Source organism: Misgurnus anguillicaudatus, chromosome 19, assembly GCF_027580225.2.
Source record: "Misgurnus anguillicaudatus chromosome 19, ASM2758022v2, whole genome shotgun sequence".
Taxonomy (NCBI): Eukaryota; Metazoa; Chordata; class Actinopteri; order Cypriniformes; family Cobitidae; genus Misgurnus; species Misgurnus anguillicaudatus.
The window spans coordinates 39,904,312-39,926,608 of NC_073355.2; the positions used below are offsets into that span (position 1 = coordinate 39,904,312).

At 35.8% G+C, this 22,297-nt stretch overlaps 1 protein-coding gene across 1 annotated transcript; it reads left to right on the forward strand.

Moving 5' to 3' along the window:
• Positions 1 to 11,521: 11,521 nt before the first annotated feature.
• On the forward strand, positions 11,522 to 13,237 carry LOC129424031 (erythroblast NAD(P)(+)--arginine ADP-ribosyltransferase-like). Its single transcript, XM_073856752.1, has 3 exons — positions 11,522 to 11,767; positions 11,928 to 12,054; positions 12,133 to 13,237. The coding sequence occupies exons 2-3, from the start codon at positions 11,998 to 12,000 to the stop codon at positions 12,841 to 12,843; spliced, it is 768 nt and encodes a 255-aa protein (XP_073712853.1). The 5' UTR covers positions 11,522 to 11,767; positions 11,928 to 11,997; the 3' UTR covers positions 12,844 to 13,237.
• Positions 13,238 to 22,297: the final 9,060 nt, after the last annotated feature.

Here is a 22,297-nt window from a genome sequence, read left to right on the forward strand (position 1 = left end):
ATGAATCAGCATTCACATACAGAAGATATAAGCATTTAAAGTGAAGTTTAGCACGTGTGCTTAAAAGGCTTAAAATTTGATGATAATATCCTACACTACACAGGGAATAATATGGATTTTTTTCCAGAAAACTTCTTGCATAAAATAGATTCAAGCACTTTTAATGGCCTGTATCTATTTATGTATATTACCAAAAACTTCCCAGGGCCTTGAATTTTTTCCCCCAGATTCACAAACTTTCAAGAATTTCAAGAACCCGTGGGAACCCTGATATATTTATCTCCCATACATTGTTTTTATATTTTAAATTTAAATATTGTTTGCAAAAATGTACTGTGTAAGAGGACACTGATATGTGTGAATTGTTGTCGCTGTTGAAAGATGATATGTGCGGTCAAGAGGTGTGGCTATGATATCTACCATCAAGGGTTAACACAGAGCCATGAAGTAAACTACTACTGTCAACTAGTAAACCAATACTGTCAACATTCTAATTTTACTGATTTAGTATTGCAATATCCAATATTTTAATGAAAAGGCTGTGGAAACAAAATAGCCAGATTTTAAACAGATGAAAGAATATTTTTAAACAAAAGAAAACATCTCTAAACACATTTTCCTTCATTGGTCAAAACCTCATTCACACCATATGTATACCTCATTCACACCATACTCATCATGATACTCTGGAAACTCTCACCATTTGTTTTCTACAAATAAATGTTCATTTGTGGTTTGCCTTGTTCATCCTTGTCTTACTAACACCTCTTTCAGCAAGAACCTAGTTGCAGTATATTTATCCATTTCGGTTTTAGTTTAATTATGGACATATGGACTCTTAACACACACTGTTTTAACACTTTAAAACTTGCTTTCACATTCATGACCAATGATGGGCAGATGTCTTATGATGCCCTGTTGCAGTGTTTATCTTTCTTTATCTGTCATTTGCTGTCTGTTTTTATACCTCTATACCAGGGGTCTCCAACCCTTTTGTGAGCAAGGGCTACCACAATGGATAAAACAATCTGGAGGGCTACTTTTTGATATAGTCTACTTAAAACTTTTTTGTTTTACTTGTTTATTTTATTTAATTTGACTTGTTTATATTTTTTAGTATTGTTTAAAATTTTAACATACGTAAACCAAGCCAAGCTAATATAGAAAAATATGTAATGAATAAATATCACAGTTGAGACTATTAATAGAATGTGCTTTGGCGGGCACCTCACAGACTCTGTGCGGGCTACCTGGTGCCCGCGGGCACCACGTTGGTGACCCCTGCTCTAGACCTTGTATCTATCAAGCTCATTCAGGAAATCCAACTATGTGACGTCAAAGGCTGTGTACTGCAATATGGCCGTACCATTGCATTGAAAACTGTAACAAAACCTTCTTATTTACATTTTACATTTTACAAGATTCAATGCGTGCCTGTGACGTCTGGGTATTTTGAAATAAACATTCAGAACTGTAGTAAAAAAGAAATGTATATTTTGCAATTAAAGGTCCTTGTCACTGATTTACTATTATAATATTATGTTTTAAGGATGTGGGTTAATATCATTGCTGCAATATTGTGCATGTTGTGTTTTATTTTGTATATTTCTAAGTCATCCTTCGTGTTAGATTTAGCCAAAGTGAAGTTAAAGTTCATTTCTTGTGGCAAACGTTCCTTTATTGACAGCAGACAAAAATGTAAACTACTGCTGTGTTAATTAACATGCAAGCTTGTGAAATTTTGTGACTCAAAAATAATCAAGTATACTACAGTATAATGTAATGTTAATAGGCCAGATCAATAAATGTGTTTTAAAAGAGGCTTATAAATGAGATAGAAGGTGCCACTCAAGCCAAGCGGCAGGTTGCTCCATAACTGGGGCTATAGCTACCTAGCCTGGTCCAACCAGACTCTCGTACATTCATTTCATTTGTACAGAGAGTCTGGTCATGCTCCATTGCAAAGCGTTACGTCCGTTAAGGAGGGTCCTCTGTTGAAGTTGAAAACTATTGATCTGCCCAGAGTCACTCAGGAATCTGCCATAACCAATCGCTAACGTTTGGTCGTGACGTATATCATGCGCCGAAACCGGCCGGAAACAACAAGTCCGAATGATCAGACCAACAAAACTTAGCCAAACATTGTTCTTGCTCCGGCGTTACTTGTATATTCGGCAGTTTTGCGACAACGGACCGAATAGCTTTTCTCACTTCTTTCTCCATTGGTAACTTGCGCACGCATCTCTCTCTCTCTCTCTCTCTCTCTCTCTCTCTCTCTCTCTCTCTCTCTCTCTCTGTCTCTCTCTCTCTCTCTCTCTCTCTCCCTCGGGTCCTTCTCTTTCAGTTCTCTTTTCAGTCTCTCTCTTTTATTAATGAATTTAAATAAATGTGATAATTCATTTAAATAAAAGCAATATAATTGCACTACACTCTAAAAACAAACGGTGCTATATAGCACCAAAAGTGGTTCTTTGCTCGTAATCATAGAAGAACCGTTTTTAGTGCCATATAGAACCGGTGAAGCACCAGTGAAGCACCTGTGTAGAACCATATAGTGTAGAACCAAATGTGGTGCTATAGTGGTGCTATATGGCCCCTATATGGTTCTACACAGGTGCCTCACCGGTGCTATATGGCACCAAAAATGGTCCCCCCATGGTCACGATCCAAAGCAACAGTCTTGGTGCTACATAGCACCGTTTGTTTGTTTTTTAGAGTGTACTTTATTTAAAGCAGACGGAGTGCAAGCCTTAACTTAAGAAAATTTTACCCGTCTGTTAAAAAATTACACTGTAAACATTAATTACAGCTTTAACTTGGCAAATAACCAAGGTATAAGCGGAATAATCCACGGCTAGCCATGCATTAAATGATGTTTTATTAACAAAGTTTGGGAGGAGCATGTTCAGATAATTAAACACAGGTGAAAGCACTCAGCATTATACACAGGTGAAAGCGCTCAGCAATCAACAACGAGAGGGTACATATAGACTCAGCAGTCTTACCTCGATCTGTTGTCAGTTCGCAGGGGGGTACTCTGGGTTCGGGCCAAGTCCAAGCGCGAAGCCAAACACGCATTCAAAATTACTCTATAGATTATATGTAAGTGTGAACTCGTGAAAGGGTTTTACAGTTTTTCTCAGTCACTTTAGTACAATTCTCAGATCAGAATTGAAATTCTCAAAACTTAGTGTTCAATTTTCACATCATTGTGTCACTTGTGCACATCAAAAAAGCAGTTGTTCATTTCTTTGAACAAGTTGCAAATGCTTTGGTACATCCATGCAAATGATTGTGTACAATTCTCTGTTGTTTCCTACATTATCAGTTGCTTATGTCATGTTGATCAAAATGTATTATAATGGGTCTCTGTTGAATAGTCTCACCCCCCACAACATTTAGGCATTAGTTCATAGTATAAGTCTTTACATGCAAAATGGTTGAACAAGTTGTCATAATACAGGATATGTGTCACCACTAGGGGCTGGCTGTGTTTGACTAAGCCACGCCCCTTTTTAACTCCCACCTCGAGGAGGTCCCCAAAGCCGACCCAATGAGCAGACAAACACGGAGACAGGTGAGTAAAATTTAAAACAAGCTTTATTGAATTTTTAAATACTTAAAAGGACTGGGGGAAATTGGGGAAGGGAAATTTAAAACTAATGGCTTCTTCTACTCCCTCCAGGGGACTACAGCCACGGGTGACAGGGATGGAAACAACAGGGGTGCCAACCACCATCAACGGGGGCAAGGGGGAAACGTCAGGCTCCCGCCTGGACCCTGCTGGCCGTAGCGCCCTCCTTCTTCTCTCCTGGAGGCAGACAATTTCTGGTGTGGCTGGTAGGGATCTTTCCCACTGTCCGTGCCCAATGGCTCACTCTCGCCTTCTTCTCTCTCCACAGGCGGCCACTAGGACGACAAAGACACTGTTACTGACTTTGAAAGGGGTCTCACCGGCTCCCTGCTTACAGATTCCTGGCTAAGTAGCACGTTCACCGTAGGTTCCTCAATAATTCACTCTCGTTTTCCTCTCTCTCTCCACAGGTGATCGCTAAGACACAGAGACACTGTTATTGGCCTTTGAATGGTTCTCACCAACTCCGCTGCTTACAGCTTCTGGGTAAGTATCACGTTCACAGTCGGCTCTTCACTGATTCACTCTCGTTTTTCCTCTCTCTCTCCACAGGTGATCGCTAGGACACAGAAACACTGTTATTGGCCTTTGAATGGTTCTCACCAACTCCGCTGCTTACAGCTTCTGGGTAAGTATCACGTTCACAGTCGGCTCTTCACTGATTCACTCTCGTTTTTCCTCTCTCTCTCCACAGGTGATCGCTAGGACACAGAAACACTGTTATTGGTCTTTGAATGGTTCTCACCAGCTCCGCTGCTTACAGCTCTCTGGGTAAGTATCACGTTCACAGTCGGCTCTTTACTGGCTCTTGCTCTCGTTTTCCTCTCTCTCTCCACAGGTGATCGCTAGGACACAGAAACACTGTTATTGATCTTTGAATGGTTCTCACCAGCTCCGCTGCTTACAGCTCTCTGGGGAAGTATCACGTTCACAGTCGGCTCTTTACTGGCTCTTGCTCTCGTTTTCCTCTCTCTCTCCACAGGTGATCGCTAGGACACAGAAACACTGTTATTGATCTTTGAATGGTTCTCACCAGCTCCGCTGCTTCCAGCTCTCTGGGTAAGTATCACGTTCACAGTCGGCTCTTTACTGACTCTCTCTCTCTCGTTTTCCTCTCTCTCTCCACAGGTGATCGCTCGGACACAGAAACACTGTTATTGGTCTTTGAATGGTTCTCACCAGCTCCGCTGCTTACAGCTCTCTGAGTAGGTATCGCGTTCACAGTCGGCTCTTTACTGTTGGTCAGCAGGGGGGCGAAGGTCACACACCACCTCGCCGGGTCGAGCGCTGCCCTATCCCCACTGTCCGTAGGCCGATCGAATCCCGGATAGGGGCGCCCTCTCGTAGAGACCACGGGGGCAGCGGACCCGTTCGCCTCCGACTCTGCGACAATACAAACACAGGTAAGCTTACACCACAAATGCTTTTAAGATGTTACTCACAGTCGGTTCTTCTGTAGGTCAGCAGGGGGGCGAAGGTCACACACCACCTCGCCGGGTCGAGCGCTGCCCTATCCCCACTGTCCGTAGGCTGATCGAATCCCAGATAGGGGCGCCCTTTCGTAGAGACCACGGGGGTAGCGGACCCGTTCGCCTCCGACTCTGCGACAATGCAACGCAGATAAGCTCACACCACAAATGCTTCTAATATAATACTCACAGTCCTCCACAGCTCTTGGCCTGCGTCTCTTCGTACTCTTAAAACAGCACACAGTGTATAATAGCAATGAGGTCTACGGTCGTTGGCCCCAACGACCTCCTTACAGGGGAGAGAATGGAAGGAGCGGGGTTTATCTGACAAGACACACAGCAACCCACGGCAAATACACAGCACCACTCTAACGTGAAAAAGATTATGATATGTAAAATCTCACTCACCACACTTCAAGTGAAACACCACAAGGGAAACGCCCGGTCTCTTCCACTGTGCTTGTGGCTAACGTAGAGGCGATGGCAAAACGACCAGACCAAAGTCGCGTCGCGGTGGCTGTATGAAATGTATGCTTCTAGCGGCTCGCCCACCACGCTAATGATAGGGGTAGGCCCGCCTTCCTAATCCTGGAGGATTCCCGAATCCCACAATGCAAGTTTCTGCTAGTTATACTACACCACGGGCATACTCACAGCGGATAGCCTTTGTGTACGTTGTGCAATGCGATCAAATCGCTTCTCGCTTTACTCCTTCCAAATTACTAGTTGGACCGGAGTTCCTTCTCCACCCGTAGGGTTGTTTCTTAAATCCAGCCGGTCCACCGTAACTGCAACAAGAGAAAAGGGAAGAGAGAGAGATATATCCAGTCACCACGTCTAACAATGAGCACAGCTCCGTTCCTCAGCACACACTTCGACCTCCAACTGTCATCTAACTGTGCTTTTTGTACTTCTCCTTACACTCCCGTTATCCAATTACCCGGCGATCTCGTTAACTAGGCACAGCTGTGCTCAATCCGCTGATTACAGCCTTCGCAAAACTGCCGGATGTCCGGTGTTTCCATTTTTCCGGTCGGGGCGGAAACATCCGGGCGGAACCAACTTCCTCAATTTTTGGTTCCGCCCTGAAAAGTCGTCACCTCGTGACATCTGTTCAAAGATTTCTCTATACATTTCCATTAGATGTTTTTTCTAAATCTGTCTTGAATTGGTAAATTGGTCCCAGGTGAGTCTTGACTTTCTCTAACAGACAGAAACGTCCCCAGCAAGCAAAAACTGAGAAGTTGAAATGACGGCTAACTATAGACCCAATATAGTCCAATGAGTAACCCACTTCTACCCTACAGTAAATAACCTTGAATTTGGTTACATGACATTTTTGCCAAAATGATTTGAAGATGTATGATATTCCAACAGGTGTTCAATGTGTTTGCTTTCATTTCTTTTATATGTTCTAAAAGTATATGCATCATCTATTTTTGAGCTATGGTTAGACGTCTTCACTGGCAGCCCAAAGCACTGCATGTACAGTTTTCCCTAAGGATATTGTCCTATGTTCACATTTCTACTTTTGTTCTCTTTCTTTGTGCTATGCAGTGCTGTCTTTTCCTTTCTGTATGGCAATGACATGATCTGTCAACAAATTACAGTACAAACAGTAAAAGCGTAAATGTAAATTTTGTCCAATCTCTTGGAATTAAAACTCCCACATAACTTACCCTAAGGTGTAACCTACAATTTACAAAAACTTTAGCCATAGTTTACATCAGAACATCCCTCCAGAGTAAACTGTTATATTGACAACATGACTAAGCAATTTGACTGTCTTATCCGTACACAATGACACAATGACTTGTTATTCTGATGGCACTGACATGTTCATTGACACAGATATTTACTTTTGACAGATGAACTAAGTATTTTGAGTAAGAGAGTGGCTTTTGCAGGTTATCCATGGTGTTTTGCTATTTGTACGAATTGTTTTGAGAAATGCACTTACTGTTTTGCAAATGTCGAGTATGATTCGAGAAATGTACCAAAGCGACTGAGAAAAACTGTAATGCCCTTCGCAGAGGCAATCACCTTCCGCTATGCGTCGGGTTCTTCGCCTCTACGCCGTGCATTAAAACCCGTTAATGCATGGCTATTCGTGTATTATCCCTTACATATTGCACAGCTGGAAAATTGTTGTATACTTTAAATTTAAAGTACATCAACAGCTGAGCTTATAGGCCAGTTCATACAATATACTGAGACTTGACCTGTTTATACCAGTTACAGTAAATGAAGCACTACTAAACCCATCTCTAACCCAGTTTACTGTTATAACGCCACAACAGACTGGTCGGCATATGGCTGCTAACATACCAAAATGATATTGTCCCATACCATACTGCCCAACAAAGGCAAAGCGCAGTAACTTCATCTTTGGTCAAGAGTCAAGACTTCAAGTTAAAGACTTTAAATTGGGCTTTGTGACATCTGTCTGTTCTGTCGGTGAAATGGTTCATGTTTGTACATTTCAAAGAAACCAATGAGTCAAAATTGCAGAAACGTGTGACTAGCTGGTGTAAAAAACCTTAAGAGCATATTTCTCAGTTTATTGTTTGTGTAATTACTGCACTTAGCCTTTGGGGGCAGTATACATGTCTGGTCTTTTGTCTTGAATTCATATTGATTCTATAAATATAAAACCTAACAAAAAATGCAAAACTGTTAAGGCCAAATATCTTATGTTTTATCTAATATAAAGTGGATTTAAAGTGGTTAATGTACAGTTTAGTTTAACTGACTATGAATGCCTGAAATTCACTGATACACTCAACTTGTAAAATGCACTTAGAGCTGCACAGTCAGACAGTAGCTAGCCACTTCTCTACTGTAGGCTATAGGTATTATTGTAGGTATTATTATGGATGCATGTCCATATAGGCAACTTACAGTACTTGTGTTGTTCATTGATATCACAGCAATGTTTCACTAGATGGCAGTGTTACAAAGTTGAAGTGGGCAAATGGTTTCGTGAGTGCAGTGTGTTGTAGTTTAACAACTACATGTTTCTTTCCTCTCAATATAATTTGAATACACAACATAAAGAAGGAATATGACGCATATGAAGTATATGAGATTGACACAACAGAATACATTAAGACTTCTTATAAAACTACATCTCTCATCACTATCACTGCAATGCAGTATAGACATAGTGATGTAGTGTGCAGTGCATTATACAGTTTTATATTCTGAAATGATGTGAAGTTTTGAAAAAGTCACTCAACTTAAATTTGCAGCACTAACTTATAACTTGTTTAAAGTGTTTATTGGATGCTTTATGTTTTCGACCAGTGGTCCTTAACTCCAATCCAGGAGGTACACGCTCTGCACATTTAACTTTTCAGCACAAACCATCGTTTTTACACACTAGGGGTGTGCAATGCTGACAAAAAAATTATATATATAGGTTTCATCTGATTTTTCTCAATAAATCATGAGATTTTGCAGAAAACGTCAGTGTACATGAAATAAATAAACATTTCATAAATTAATTTACAGACATGGTTTGATTTCTTTGCGTTGTTCCAACAGCTGATAAAAATTTCATGTCCATAGCACCTTTAGAAATATGCTGAGATAAATGTTGACGTGTTCAATTATTTCACCCGCTGTACATCAATGATATACTGTGCTGTGAGTTAATGTTATACTGTGACTGAGTTTATTCCTGATTCTGGGTTTATGCTGATTAGTTAAATTGTTGCAACCAAATTCATCTTTTTATACTACGCAATAAAAGTAATTTAATCACATGAATATTAATCATTTACACTAGAAGCATACAAGCACAGCTGCTTACAACTAAAAAAACTTAAATCTTTAAAACTGTTCATCAATATTGTTTTAAAATACTTGTATGCTATAAATGTTGAATAATGTTGAATGGTTATAATTTTGCGGGTTTGCATCCAACATAACTTTATCAGATCAGTCTTGTTTTTTTAAAGTGGTTACTTGTCAAAAATACTGGACGAAACATTTGAGGAAGCCACAAAATCTGGAAGCCACAAAATGTGAAAGGAAATCTGTATAGAGGTGGTGTTCAATTTTACATTTATTTACAGAAAACAGAGGGTAAAAATAAAATGCTGAGTATCATGTAAATGTTGAGAAAATTAAAACTGTAACAGGCTAGCATTAAAATGATAAAAAGCTTATTTCCAGTCCTTGATTCTGATTGGTCATTCAATAGCATCTATTTATTGTAAAATAATAAACAGCTGTAAACTCTGCACCCAACAATTCTGTATTGTGCAGCACTATTAGCAATGTTGTAAATCTTAGAAACATTCCTGCATCCCAGTTCTCCTGCTGTCCATTCAATTTATTGTTGAAAATAAGAATTAGCATGTCCCAAATTGGAGTACGTTGAAATTAGAAACCTATAAGTTCTGGATGATCTACTGCTTTCAATAAAAAAATTAACTGCAGATTCATCCACAATCTAAAGTGATGTTACACTGCACACTGAATCATTAATTTAAATCAGTGATGCTTCCTTGGTTTAATAAAGTAAACAATACAGAAAAACATTTAAAAAATGTATAATTTATTAAGAAAAGCTAAACTACAAACTGATTTTATTGTGTGTTACTGTTTACCAACTTTACTTTCATTACGCAATAGTGTGTCCCAGGGCTTGCATCCTCTTTTGCGATGCAATAAAATGTAAAAATACTTTCCCTTAACAAAAACAGAACATATTTCCTCTTTTTTTTTGCTAAAACATTTCTACTTTGATAAAGCTGCTTTGTTACAATAAACATTGTGAAAAGAGATACAGTATTAGGAGCACTGCCTCCCCAGACCAGAGCCAATTATGATGGAATAGAAAGATAACAACTCATTTTATATTTGTCTAATCTTAATATTTTAATAGGTAGATTGAGTAACCTAAGGCTAAATAGTTTTTTTGCTAAACATTTTAACCTAAGTTAAGTCTTGTATACCCCTTTTAGGGACAACAGGTCAAACACTGTATGTTTTCAATTTAATCAAGTGTTAAATTATGATATTTAAGCTTGTGAAATTGTTTTGTTTTTTCTCCTAGTTATTCCTAATGAACAAAATTTCTCTGCAATTTCTAGGTTCGTAAAACATGTTTTTGTCATCTGTGCCTCCCAAATTGCAAAAATATTAGAACTAGAGCTGGGCATAGATTAATCTAGATTAATCTCATACAAAATAAAAAGTTATTTTTTGCATAACATATGAGTTTGTCCTGTGTGTAATTATTATGTATATATAAATACACACACATTCGTGTAAGTATTTAAGAAACATTTACATGTGTATATATATTTATTTATATTTTTAAATATTCTAAATTATATATAAATAAAAATTATATTTAAATAAAACATTTCTTAAATGTATATATGTGTATGTGTGTGTGTTTAAATATACATAATATTTACACACATCACAAACTCATATATTATGCAAAAAATTACTTTTATTTTGTATGAGATTAATCTGATTAATCTATGCCCGGCCCTAATTAGAACGGATAAAAAATTTAATAAAGTAGCGATATATATATATATATATATATATATATATATATATATATATATATATATATATATATATATATATATATATATATATATATATATATATATATATATATATATATATTTGTCACACTGGGCACAAGTTAGGAGAGAGAGTAGGGACGACAGTGATTTCCCTGACTATTTGCATTCCGAGTTATGACAGCACATTTAGCATGTAACCCTTGACTGAGCTTCCAAATATCAAATATTTTTAATATCGTTGCATGGTTAGGTCTGGAAAACATTTTTGAGCATGGAAAATAAATTACTAAAGCGGTACTCTTAAGTGTTTCTTGTTTTATGTGTCACAGAAATTATCAAATTTAAGGTTATTTAGTGTTGTAACACATCCTGAAGTTTTACTTGTGAGAGTTTTTAATATTAAATTTTAAATGTCAGGAGTTGATGTTGGGATGAAAGTAACATTTGCAGTGTTATCATCCAGATGTTCATGCACATTTTGAATTTACACACAAAAAAGAACAGCTGGAAACATAACTTGGCTGCCATATATATATATATATATATATATATATATATATATATATATATATTCTAAAATTATTTTTATTTCTCTTGATTTTAATCTTATTTTAACTGTTTTATAATTATATTCCTGTTTTATTCTTTTTCACACATTTAAACAGTTTTTATTAAAATTACATTTATTTTCTTTTAATTGATATTATATTCTCTTATACATATTGACGTTTTCTCACTTCTATGTAAAGCACTTTGAATGACCTCTGTTTATGAAATGTGCTATTCAAATAAACTTGCCTTGCATGTAGCTAAATAAAACCTGTCTGTGTCTTGCCAGACATCCTGACAGACGAAACATTGTGCAATAGAATCTTAGAAACTAAAATGGGAACTCTGGAAAACATAGATTTTATATATAGATGTATTCAGTTTTGGGAATGTGGTGAATTTGTCCCGCCTTTCATTTCAAAATAATATAAAACCCAATGAGATTGTTCCTTATTGCAATATTTGGTTCATGCATACAGGTATGAAATTTTAACTTTTTATAGACTGTACATTTTACTTTACTGAACAAAAAACACCTGAAGCTCTTAACATCTGAAAAGGTTTGTTACTCTAAATGTTTTTTTATCTCATCAAGGATGTCTGTAAAGTTTTAATTAATAGCAGGTTTGGTTAAAGAAATCTTTGCTTTAAAATATTTTTTAATGGATATTGTAGGATTTTGGATATGTCTAACACAATATTGTATTTTTGGTCCTGCAGGTTCTTCACTGTACCTTTTTCATATCTGATCTCCATTTTTTGTTCATCTGAGGATTGAGACTACATCGGAATGTTGGCCACTGCAGCTCTTATTCTCATTGTCACCAGTAAAGTTGTCCTAGGAAAGGTAAGATTGAATTATAAGTCTGTATATTAATGTTTAAGCAGTATTATGATGTGAAGTTATAATTTCTCATTGCTATAGGATGATAAAGAGCCTGGTGATGGACAGATATATCCATTAGATATGGCACCGGATTCAGTTGATGACATGTATGATCGTTGCACAAACAAGATGGAAGCCCAGGTGCTAACAACATATTTAAACAAAGAAATCTGTCCTAACATCTCTTTCTTTGGGGAAACTTGGTTGTCTAGTACAGGACGAATGCCTGGACAAGATCAACTGAAAATCCACAATTTAATTGCAATTCATATGTACAGTTGTTTTGTGATATATGAACCCTTCAATCAGGATGTTAGGACTGGTAAACAAAACTACCAAAACAACACATACACGTGGTATTCACTTCACTTCTTTTTGACACAAGCAATACAGACACTAAAGAAAACACAAACAGAATGCATGGTAACTTATCGTGGTACCAATGTTAAGTTTAATGAGACTGTTCTGTACAGAGAGATTCGGTTTGGTTCGTTTGCATCCTCCTCTCTTGATCGTGAAGTAGCAAGGGAATTTGGAACTGAATCTTGTTTTGAAATCGAGACTTGTCATGGTGCCAATGTGTCAAAATATTCTCAGAAACCTGCTGAAGAAGAGGTGCTGATTCCCCCATATGAGACATTTAATGTCACTGATATAAGAAAGGATGACTGGTGTAAGACTATGTTTAAACTGAATAGCACTGGTATAAGAAGTGACTTAAACTGTGCAGTGGCATCAGCCAAACCCTAGATATATCACAATGCCAATCTCTCTGGCTGATTGGCTTTTATATAATCATATACTCTTTTTTATAATAAGTGTCGCTGTCATTGTACTAACATTTCATGAATCAATCCTAATGTTTTTGTTTTGTAAGACTGCACTGAGCATTAACTTCAATTAATGTTTAAAACTGTCTACTTTTTACTCTGATTCACAGTGTCACGCTTATAATAATGATTTATAATTTGAGCTTTCAGGTCTGATTTTGCAAGCAACTTTATGTGTTAAATGAAGATAGAGAAACAAAAGTTAAGGATTGCAGCTTTAAGGACCTGAATAAGAATTGTTCAGAGGTTTTTATTAGAATATGCAGTATTAAATGCAACTTAATTTTATGTTTTTGTGCATATTTGTTGTCATATTTGATATTTGATATTTGACTTTGCCATCATGCTTTGAAAACCATGTTTTAAATATCAGTTGTATAAGCAAAAAATCCAAAAGCATTTGTCAATTATAGCATTAATAAACTGCACTTATTGTACTTTTCAGTGTTGTATGTAGTTCTTATTACATGGCTCTCTGAAATACTTGATTCTGATTTTGTCAGAGGAGACATTTATTCTCCAACAAGAACCACTAAAACTAACACACATCTCACTTGGGTCATGCAAATCATTTTGACCTATTTGTTTATGTATCACTTTAAGGTTTCTGTTCTTGTCCCAGCCATTTGTTATGAGCTAATTAAACATTTAAAATCAAAGTTTTGTGCCTAATTGTGTTTTATAGCGAGCCAAGGTGTCATTTACACTGGGGACGCTGGGGATGTCCCCATCACTTTTTAAAATGGCTGATTTTATCCCCATCCACCACTTTTTTGACTTACACTGCAACAATTGACTTTCTTACTTAGTTTTCAGTAGAAATATCTAAAAATTCTTAAATTAAGATGCTTTTTCTTGATGAGCAAAATTACCTAAGAAAATAAGTCTAGTTTTTAAACAAACAAAAAAAAATATATATACAATTTAAGTGAATTTGTGATTAAAACAAGCAAAAATATCTGCCAATGGGGTGTAGAAAACTTAATTTAAGCAAAATTTTCTCACCCCACTGGCAGATAATTTTGCTTGTTTTAAGCACAAATTCACTTAAATTGTATAGTTTTTGTCTAAAACTAGACTTATTTTCTTAAATCATTTTGCTCATTAAGAAAATATTCTTAATTCTTGATTTAAGAATTTTTAGATATTTCTTCTGAAAACAAGACAAAAATACTAAGTAGGAAAGTCGTTTTTGCAGTGTACGACTGCACTGCAAAAAAAAAATTTCAAGAAAAAATGTATTAGTATGTTTGTCTCGTTTTCAGTAAAAATATCTAAGATGGTTTTTGATGAGAAAAACGACCCAAGAAAATAAAATATCAAAAAATATCAAATTTAAGTGATTTTGTGCATAAAATAAGCATACAAATCTGCCAATGGGGTAAGCAAAAAATCTTGAACATTTTTCTTAAACACTAAATTCAAGAAAAATTCTTGCCTGTTTTATGCATAAAATCACTTAAATTTGATATTTTTGGTCCAAAAATTTGACTTATTTTCTTGGGTAATTTTGCTTATCAAGAAAAATCATCTTTTATTTAAGATTTTTTAAATACTTTTGCTAAAAACAAGACAAAAATATTAAGAAAATGTTTTCTTGAAAATAATTTTTTGCAGTCTGGTTTTGTGTTCCAGGGTTACATATGTTGCGTTGTGTGCTTATGGTGTGTTTTCTTTTACATATGTAATGAATTTCATTGTAATCATTGACTTAATGTTCTGTTGATTTCTACAGTATGGTGCTTTGGCACTGTTCCTTTGAGCTAGTGTTGTTTTGTGTTGTTTGTGTTGTTTTGTGTTGTTGACTGGCCTACGCTATGCCCATTTTTGATGCGCCGTTATTTAATATTTTTCCAGTCCTGCTGTAATGTTTTTTATCTGATCTTTTGTCCCCACCACTTTTCAACACAAACTGACGCCCCTGGCGAGCCATGTGGCAAGCAGTTGTTCATTTACAGTACTCATCATGTAACTTTAATACATTTAATTACCCATGATTTTATTATAGTAGCCCATCAAGTTTAATGATCATATTTTTAGTTGAACCATGGTTAATTTGTTACTATGGTATTATTATAAATACAACCAACAAGACGGACAAATGGATCCAATCTCCAGATCAAATGAGACTCATTGTGCACCTGTAGACAGGTTAAATAAAAGTATTGTATGTATTCAGCATAAGTGTATTGATGTTTTCCATTAATATTATTGCTAGTACAATACTGTGTTATGTTGCATTTTATTTCTGTATTACTAAGGTTTAATTTTATATACTGTTTACTATCCATTAAGCAGAGTGAGCAATGTGCCACCAGATGGCAATGTTACAAAGTTGAAGTGGGCAAATCAGTCCTTGATTCTGATTGGTCAATAGCATATATTTATTGTAAAATAACAAACAGCTGTAAACTCTGCACCCAACCATTTTGTGTATCATTGTGCAGCACTCTTAACAATGTTGTGAATCCTAGAAACATCTCTGAATCCCAGTTCTTCTGCTGTCCATTCCAAATTTCATTCCCTCAAAGCGCGCTCCCAATACGTCGGTTCCCCTCCTTCAGTGAACGAGGGTTACGTACGTAACCAAGATGTCCTCCTACCGTCCATTCCAAATATATTCAACATAACAATTAGCATGTCTCAAATTGTAGTATGTTGAAATGAGTAATTTATATGTTCCTGCATGGTCTAAAGCTTTCAGTAAAAAAAAAAATCCACATCCATCCATCCATCCAAGTGATGCTACTGATTTTTTTAATTAAAACAGTGACGCGTCATTGATTTAATCAAATTAAATAAGATATCATTCATTAAGTGTTGAATGTTAGTTTTTATATTCAATACATACTGTATGAATTAACAAAAATTGTGCATCATTAAGTTAACAATAAAATAAATTACCTTTTAGTGGGAATCTGAGCAGAATTTCTTACCTCCTGAAAGACTGGACTAGTGAATATAGTTAAAGAATAGCAAGAAAAAATGAAATAATGTTGTTGAGAAATACTGAAGGGTGAATAATCGCTTCTCTGAACCAGAATAACAATAGACTGGTCTGCCAACTTTGGAGCGGATCCACCCATGGAGTCTACTGTTTTGGTATTGTCCAGTCTACCCTGGCTGCCAGAAAACGTTTTAAATTAACTGTCTTTGGAAAAAAAGAAAAAAGTTAAAAGAACTGTGTAATATAATAAGCAGCTGTAGAAGAAGCTTTGTGAATCTATCCATGTTTAATTAGTAATTGAAGCATAGTCTACTCTGCTTATGATTAAAATGGGGGATGTAGTGGAACCAACCTGCAGACAGAGGGTGCTCTTGAGTGCGTTAAGAAGGGATGTAAAAGAGATGAGGGAAATTATGTTCGGTATGTGAGCCATTTTATCACAGACAGGGAATTAAAACTCGCTCATTGCAAACCTCCCTTGTTTATAAATAGACATATTGTTTTTTTTTTTTTTTTTTGTTAAAAGATGTTGTAATAGAGGCAAGGTATCTGCTATCTAGGTGGTTGCGGCATGGGGACTACAAACCAAGATGGCCACCAGGTCCTGGACTACATTACCAGGTTTCTCAATGGTGGAGACAGCTGTTGCCAATGAAGGAGAAAAGCTGTTAATGAGTTGAGAACAGAGAGTCTTGATTGTTTTGTGTTTGATAGGACACACAAAGAGAAGCTGGAATAGTTTTGGTTAAAAATCGTTTTGGTATTTAAGTTGATGATTAAAAAGAACCCAGTGATTTGATCTCTGCCTGGACTCGGTTTGTGAAACAACCCACACTTTGGTGATACCCTACCTCTCACGATGCCACAACGTATTTATTTTTTGTTTTGTTTTGTTTTGTTAAAAGACGTCAAAAGTAAGAAGGTGAGAAGCTATATAGTAACTTAAGCAGCTTATATTTTGCCCATATGCATTCCACTGATATTTACAATGATTTCACATCAGTAATGCATTGATAGACAGTTCTTACATTATGTGTGATAATTGTCGAGAGAGAGAGAGAGAGAGAGAGAGAGAGAGAGAGAGAGAGAGAGAGAGAGAGAGAGAGAGATTTTTTTGATTTTTACAATCATTTATTACAACATTCTTTCTTCAATTAATTAAATAAACACACACTTAACAAAAAACAATAACAAAAAAAATAAAATAAAATAAAATAAATGAAATAAAGTACATAAATAGTAAATAAAAATTACATCAACTCTCTTACAAAAAACAGTTCTTCATTAACAACTGAACAAAGAACATTACAACACCACTGAATTTCAAAAGCAGTTAACTTACCCATTAATTTATAAAAATAAAAATCAATAAGTATTCTTGACTTGACCATATTTTTAAAAACTGGCACAACATTTTGTCCTGATTTATCTTCTATCTTGTTCCTTCTAGTAATATAAACAGCATATTTTGCTTGTCCCACTAGAAAATTAATAATTTGACATTTTAACTTTTGTTTCGGACTATAAAAAAAACCAAGAATAAATTCTTGTTTTGTAAAACAAATATTAAAAAAATCAATAAAAATATTTAACAATTCAAAAAGAGGGTTAAGTCGATCACAGTCCATAAAACAATGAAAAATAGTGTCACGTTCCATACAGAAGGGACATTTATCACTTACACTGGGATTTAAAATAGATACAAAAGAATTTACAGCAATAGCTCCATGTAAAATTCGCCATTGTAAATCACCAAGTTTTTTAATTAATGGTGGTTTGTACATTGCTCTCCAAACCGGCTTAGTTTCAGAATCAATTCTTAATTTTTCTCTCCATACTGTGTCTGTTTTGGTACTTAAAATATGCTGGTGAATAACTTTTACAATACATTTATACAATCTTTTCCCTTCTACTTCACAAAAATCTATATATTCATTTATTTCTGATTTTAACAAAGGACTAGTAACATAAGACTCATCTATAACAGGAGAAATCTCAATATCTGGAAAAAGATTTCTATTACTAGGGATTAAAGCTTCTTTACCAAACTCTTCTAAAAGTTCCTTCTCTTCATCAGTTAAAACCAAAGTCAATTTATCTAAAAACTTTTTTGCATATCGTGTTGATCTAATCCCTAAAAATGTTGCTACTTTTTCAGGTCTCTGAAGATCATATCCAGATTCAGTTATAATGTCTTTTAACTTAAAAATCTTTTTACTACATAACAAATCTGTTAGACCAGGAAGGTCTTCTCCAGAAACATCCAAACGAGCTCTAAAAATAAGTGGTTCTTCCAACAACCAATAAAGAGATGTGGCTGATTCCAACCACCGATGTTTAAAAAAACCCCACACCTTAAACAAGCTTTGATAAAAAGTAGGAATTCCAGAAAAATTCAGTCTTTTATGATCCATTAGAAACAAAGTTAAGTCCATCTTCATATCACCCACTTTTCTCAAAATGTTTAAAGCCAATGGCCTCCACACAAGTGAGTACGGTCCCATTAAAAGTTTTTGTATATATTGGAGACGGTAAGTGGCTTTTCTACATGCGAGATTTACTAATCCTTGACCCCCTTCTACAATGGGTAAAAACAGAATGCTTTGAGTAGTCCAGTGATAATTGTCCCAAAAAAAGTTCACCAGTTCTCTTTGAATATTTACAAGAAGTCCATTTGGAGGGTCCAAACAAGCAAATTTATGCCACAAAGAAGATGCCACAAGATTATTAATGACAAGAATACGTCCTCTGTAAGACATCTGAGGAAGTAACCATTTCCATTTTTTTAATAGACCTTTAATTTTATCAAACATTCCTTCCCAGTTTTTCCTGATAAAGCTTTCATTCCCCAGATAAACACCTAGATATTTTAAGCCTCCTCTTTTCCAAATCAATCCTCCAGGTAAACCGGGAAGATCTCCACTCCAGTTTCCCACCAATATCGCTTCGCTTTTCCCCCAGTTGACTTTAGCAGAGGAAATAAGTTCAAAATCTTTAACAATTTTTCCCAACTTATTCACATCATCTCTTCCATTTACAAAAACAATAACATCATCAGCATAAGCAGAAAGATGTATAGACTTATTCCAATCAGGGAAAACCAAACCTTTTAAATTATCTCTTAACTTTTGGAATAAGGGTTCAATGGCAAGGGAATAAAGCATGCCAGACATGGCACATCCCTGCCGAACTCCTCTCTGAACTTTAAACGGAGCACTCAAACCACCATTAATTTTAAGAACACTCTCAATGTCACCGTACATAGCTTTAATCATTGATATAAAAAAGGGATTAAAACCAAAAGCCTCTAAAGTATTCCATAAAAACAGATGTTCAACTCTATCGAAAGCTTTCTCTTGATCAAGAGAAATTAATCCAGTTTTAATTCCCAAGAGTTTTGAAGCATCTAAAACATCTCGAATTAAAGCAATATTGTCGAAAATAGACCTATTAGGAATGCAATAAGACTGATCAGAATTAATTAATTGGCTTAAAACTTTACTAAGTCTTATAGCCATTGTTTTGGACATAATTTTATATTCGGAACATAACAGTGAAATAGGGCGCCAATTGCTGATATACTGAAGATCACCTTTTTTAGGTAACAACGTGATAACTGCTCTTCTGCAGCTCATTGGCAGTTGACCTCTTTCCAGGCTGTCATTCAAGACTGCCAACAAATCTACTCCTATGACAGGCCATAGAGTTTTATAGAACTCCACTGTCAACCCGTCAATTCCTGGAGATTTGCCATTCTCCATGCTCATCATGGCAGTATAAAGCTCTTGCAATGACAATGCCTGTTGTAGTTCATCGTTGGACTCCTCATCCACCTTAGGCAGTCCTTTAAGAAAATCATCAGCATCTGCACCCCATTCCATCAGTTCAGATTTATAAAGGTCAGAATAAAAATCTACAGCACAGCTACGTATATCAGCAGGGTCAGTAAATTCTTGTCCTGCGGCTGACCGTAAAGAAAAAATTATTTTACTTTGACCTTTTTTCATTTCCAAATTAAAAAAGAATTTAGAAGGAGCATCCATTTGAGTAACGGTTTGGAAACGTGAGCGAACTAAAGCTCCTTGGGCTCTAACTCCTAACAGGTCTATTAACATTGTTTTTTTATTTCTTAATTCATTAATATACTTTTTATTTTTTGTAGATGTTATAACCTCTTGTAAGGCAGCAATTTCCATCTCTAAAATCTTCATTGACTGTGCTATATCCCGAGTAACATTAAGAGTGTACTTTTGACAAAAATCTTTTAAAAGAACTTTTCCACAATCCCACCATTGCTGCAAGGATCCATAAAAATGCTTTTGTTGCTTAAAAGTTTCCCAAAAAAATTTAAAATTATCTATAAACTTCTCATCACTTAACAATGAATTGTTAAAAGTCCAGTATGCACTCTTACACTTAACATGCTTAATAAAAACACTGCACAAAACTAAACTGTGATCAGAAAACCCTGCTGGAATGATTTTACAGAATTTAAAAGCATTACGTTGATGCTGAACACTATAAATTCTGTCAAGACGTGCCATAGAGATAGAATGCTCAGTACTATGAGCCCAAGTGTACTGTCTGACATCTTGATTTACACTTCTCCATATATCACATAAATCGTGAGTTTCAATCAACTGTACTAATGTTTTCTGAGAAGCAGCATGTGGTTCTAGATGATTTCTATCTAGCTTATCATTAACAGTACAATTAAAATCTCCACCTATAAATAACAACTCTTCTGGATTTAAAGCTTTTAAAACAGCATCAACCTTTCTAAAAAAAATAACTCTTTCGAATCCTTTAGTTGGTGCATATAAATTCATAAGCACCATAGTGGTTTTTTCAAACTTTACTTTAATCTTTAAAAACCGACCTGCAATTATTTCATCCACTTCACAGGATATAGGTAAAAAAATTTTAGAAAACAAAACTGCAACCCCTCCACTTATAGGGGATTTATGACTTAAGACAACCCTTCCATCCCATTCTTTTCTCCAATCGGTCTCATTTTTTAAATCACTATGCGTTTCCTGTAGAAACACAATATCAGTTTGCTTTTGCCTAATGAACTCATATAACATCATTCTTTTATGACCATTTCTGGCACCATTTATGTTTAAAGTTCCGATCTTAAAATTTGTCATATTTATTTTAGAGACCAGAACAAAAAAAAGGAGAAAAATAGCCAAAAGATTTATCTTTGGCAAAATTTTAGGAGTTGACAACTTCATCATCTTTACTCATTTGTTTCTTAAGTTTATTCACAAGTTTTCTTAAACGATAAACTTCTACATCTTGAAAAGCTCCCTCCTTCATAAGATACCTCACATCATTAACAAATTGTTTGCAATCAGGAAAGTAATCTTCAACTTGCACCCCTTTCATTCCTTTAGTTTCTTGTAGAAACTTGGTGATGTCTTCAACTCTATATAAACAAATCAAGTTTTCATTTTGAGAACTAACAGACAAATTTGAGCACTGGGACATATTTGAATCAGATGAATCTCTATCGCTATCTGATTCCACATTCTCATTAGCACCCTCATCCTTCTTGACTTGTTTATTAGCCTTTCTACAGCTTTTTTTCTTTCTTTTAACTGGGACTTTAAAGACAACTTCTGCTTCATTCTCAAATTCAACATCATTGTCTTCAACACCAATTTCATCAGCATCTATCATGCAAACATTTTCAGAAGATTCAGCCTGTTCATCAGACATCAAACCAATGTCATTAGACTTAGTAACAGTCTCTGTTATTTCAGTTTCAATCTCAGCAGCTACCAGCACAATCGGCTCAGGTTCAGCGGCTTCCAATACAGACATACCAGCAATACTCGCGTCACTCGCGATCTCAACCGGAGCATCAACTGACACCTGCTCAGAGTTTGCACTAGCCGCTTTTTTGGGACAATCACGAACAAGATGTCCGATTTTTCCACAACTAAAACATTTAATTGTAGTGTCAGATGTTGCAAAAACTGTGTAATCGAAACCATCAATTTTAAATTTTAAAACCAGATCGATGTCATCAATTCCGTTATTCAACACCATGAAAACCTGTCTTCTAAACGAAATTAGGTGTTTCACCAGCGGAGACTTGCACCCAAGAGGGATTTTCTTAATATGGGATACCAATTTACCATAGCGAGATAGCTCTCGCACTAGTACTTCGTCTCTGACAAAGGGAGGTATGTTAGACAGTATAACCCTTTTAGACGGGCTACTCAAAGGCATAACAGGCACGAGTGAACCATTCAACACTACGCCGCTTTGCACAGCATCATTTGCTTTTTCAATTGATTTAAAAAAAATAACAATTGCACTGTTCATTCGCGATGCCGACACAATATTATCATGTCCCACTATCTCTCCCAACCCTAAACAACACTGTTCTACACTGACTTTAGACTCCACTTTCACC